Raw genomic sequence first — 3,594 nt, forward strand, 5'->3', positions numbered from 1 at the left:
CCATCCCCTTTTTATTGGAGGAACGCTCTCGGGGTAGCTGCCATTCTAATAGGCGTATTCCAGCACCATGGACAGTCCCAAATGTACCACGCACGCGAATATGCACTTTGCAAAGGTTGAACCATTTACTTTTCATGTTTTGGCACTTTTAAGTTTACATTGTGCATAAACATTCTTTAATTTATAGATCCAGATAACACTGTAATTGACCTGTCTAATTTACTCGCAGCCGCCCTTAAGGTGACTGTCATGGATATCCTAAAGGTGGAAAAAGAAAACCCCACGTGTTGTGTTGTTTGACGTGGTTTGCGGAGAGCGATCCGTGTGAACTGTGCCCTCCTCCCGGGCTTCTCTCGCGCAACACCGATACCGTTTCCTCGCGCATCTCCTTGCACAGCGTGGGCCCCTCGCGGAGAGACAGACGTCACTGCTGTCCGTTTGTAGCCGTTCGTCACATTGGTGGGTTTCAGTTCGATTGAGATGCTGCTCAGACCCGCAGCCTCCTCACAGAGCGCCTCGTTTTCTCGTCTTTCGTTTTAAACAACGACTACCGGTGAAGACAAAAACGGGAATGAATCACGGAAAGCGACCATCTAACGGCGGAGAGAAGGAGAAGTCGTCACCGGAATGACCCCTCACAAAGCAACGCGTTTCCTCGCGCTGTGCTCGTGAAGCTCATCCAGCGGATTCAAAGGGGCGCGCGATCGAGCGGCTCTCGCGGACAACCAGCCGTCAATCATGCCGGTGAGACGGGGTCACGTCGCGCCACATGTGCAATCTAAAGCCATTATAGTTTTCTTAGACTTTTACCAGGCCTTCAACACCATTGAGCATGGATTTCTTCTGCAATCTCTTAAATTTTGGGGTTTTGGGGATTCGTTTGTTAATGTAATTAAAATGTTTTATAAAGGAATTACCAGCTCTGTTATAGTTAAAAATGTTCACTTCCCGAAGATTTTTTATAAGACATGGTTTCAGACAGGGTTGCATGATTTCCCCTTTTTTATTTATTTTATTTTACCGAGTTATTATCATTGAGTATTATGCATAATCAGAACTTGAAAGGTATTTCCATTTTTGATAGGGAAATTAAGATCTCACAGATAGCTGATGACACCACTCTTTTTTTAAAAGATAAAAATCAACTTTCTAACACCATTAAGATAATTAAACAATTCTCGAGTGCCTCTGGTTTATAGCTAAATTTGTCCAAATGTGAGATAATGTCACTGCATAAATGTGATGACACGTTAATTGACGTTATTCCGGTTAAAAGTATTTAGGTATTTATATAACCAACAATTTAGTATCCAGACAACAACTTAATTTCTCTAGTATTTTTAATCTTTGGCTACAAAGAGACCTCTCTCTATGGTAGGGTTCTCCTATCTAAAGCGGAAGATCTCTCTCGCTTTGTGTATCCTTAATGATTGTACTGCTAATGGAGTCAATACATTATTTCTTGACTTGATATGGAAAAACATGGTTCATAAACTTAAAAAATGCAGTGATATCCAATTGTAGAAGTGAGGGAGGATTGGAAGTTCTACATTTTCATAACACGATTTACACCTTTAAAGTAAATTGCCTAAGAAGGTGTTAAATTAATCCAAATTCTGTATGGTTTTTTATTCCTAATTATATCTTTAAACAAATGGAGGCCTCCCCTTTATCTTAAAATGCAATTATATGCATAATAAATTCATGGTTAAATTGGCTAATTTTCATCAGCAGGCTCTTCTTGCATGGAAACTTTCTTGTGGAATAATAGAGATATAACTTTTAGGAACAAATCTCTTTTTTCATTTATTGGTTCAATAGAGATTTAATTTATATTCTTTCTTTATTTGACGATTCTGCTAATGTCTTGCCTCGTTTTCTCGTCTTTCGTTTTAAACAACGACTACCGGTGAAGACAAAAACGGGAATGAATCACGGAAAGCGACCATCTAACGGCGGAGAGAAGGAGAAGTCGTCACCGGAATGACCCCTCACAAAGCAACGCGTTTCCTCGCGCTGTGCTCGTGAAGCTCATCCAGCGGATTCTAAGGGGCGCGCGATCGAGCGGCTCTCGCGGACAACCAGCCGTCAATCATGCCGGTGCGACGGGGTCACGTCGCGCCACAGAACACGTTTCTCGGGATTATTATCCGCAAATTCGAGGGTCAAAGTGAGTGTCATCTTCCAGATGTTGCAGCAGTGTTTATTTATTTCATTGCAACAATAAGCTGCATGTGATGCGATTCAGTTGCGGTTTATTGTTGAGTGTGACCTCTAAACTGGGAGAATGTACCGCCACACGCAGGCTGAACAACTTATTTTAGCCTTACTTCTGTGTACAAATTTAGAAATAGATACTTTGATTTATTAGCGTTGTACTTTTACCGTTTCGCATTGATGTAAACATTGATTAGTTAAGTGGTTAACAGCGCAATAGATTTTGTATAGTGTTTGGACTCTTTCTCCAGTAGTCGTTAGGTAGGAAACTATCCGTTTATGTCATCCAGTGTACAGCAAACGTCATGTCAGCATCTGAAAATGTCACCGTTTGTGTTGTGTTTGAGTGTTAATGTGCTTACTCACACTACCACAGGCACTCAGCTGAGGGGCCCAGTGTCCACTGCCAAAATATCACTCTTCCATGCATTTACTGTCTCTGCTGTTTTCTCTCCAATATAACTGTTAATAGAGAAGGACAGTTTCTGGTAGACAAAACATTAAGGACATTTGTTAACAAGACCACTTGCGCAAATCTTTTTTTAATTGAATATTACAGGTTCAGTTTATCTCAGTCAGTATTGGTTACCACAAAAAATAATGTTGGCTTGTCCCGAGTTTTCTTTAAAAGGAAGAAGAGGTGAGGTTCTTAAAATGGAAATAAATTGGGCCAATTTTGGGGAATTAAAAAAAAAAATTGAAGCTTTTTTTGTGAAAGCACTATACAGTACTGTACATCAATTCTTCCGTTAAAATTTGCTGTAAAGCTGTTTAAATCATTTTTACAGTTTGAATTGAATATAACTATAATATATATTTGAATATAACTATAAAAACAGGAAAAAGAATACTAAATGTTTTTTCAGAGTAAAATCACATTAACACATATTGTTTGTCTTGTGGCTGTACTTTTGCAATATTGAAGTGTACAAATTAGCCCAATTAACTTCCATTGTAAGTGCCTCATAGTAACCTGGATTTTTGCTTTTTTAGAGGGGTCATATGATGCGATTTCAAGTTTTCCTTTCTCTTTGGAGTGTTACAAGCTGTTCGTGAATAGATAAGATCCCTAAAGTTGCAAAGACTAAGGTCTCAAACCCAAAGAGATATTCTTTATAAAAGTTAAGACTCGTCCACGCCCTCCTAAAACGCCTCGTTTAAACACGCCCCCACACGTCTACGTCACTGTGTGGAAAGATTTGCATAACACCGCCCAAATGTTCACGGAATGAAAGAAGGCGTACCTTTGATTCACGCTGTAGTATTGTTGCCGCCGCCGCCATGATGTGGAGACGCTGTGTGTTTCGTTGTGAAAGTGAAACTACTTTCTTTGGCCTTCCAAAAGAGGACACGACTAGAAATCAGTGGTCTGGTTGT

At 40.0% G+C, this 3,594-nt stretch overlaps 1 protein-coding gene across 1 annotated transcript in view; it reads left to right on the plus strand.

Annotated features, from left to right (window-relative positions):
- The first annotated feature begins 1,877 nt into the window (after window positions 1-1,877).
- Window positions 1,878-3,594, plus strand: part of LOC107660042 (potassium voltage-gated channel subfamily H member 7-like) — a 61,624-nt gene continuing 59,907 nt past the window's right edge. The window contains exon 1 of the mRNA XM_016449211.1: window positions 1,878-2,170. Coding sequence (XP_016304697.1) covers window positions 2,095-2,170 — 76 coding nt within the window. The 5' untranslated portion in view covers window positions 1,878-2,094. The remainder of the gene's footprint in view (window positions 2,171-3,594) is intronic.

This window comes from Sinocyclocheilus anshuiensis, unplaced genomic scaffold, assembly GCF_001515605.1.
Source record: "Sinocyclocheilus anshuiensis isolate Anshui unplaced genomic scaffold, SAMN03320099.WGS_v1.1 scaffold55, whole genome shotgun sequence".
NCBI classification, from domain to species: domain Eukaryota; kingdom Metazoa; phylum Chordata; class Actinopteri; order Cypriniformes; family Cyprinidae; genus Sinocyclocheilus; species Sinocyclocheilus anshuiensis.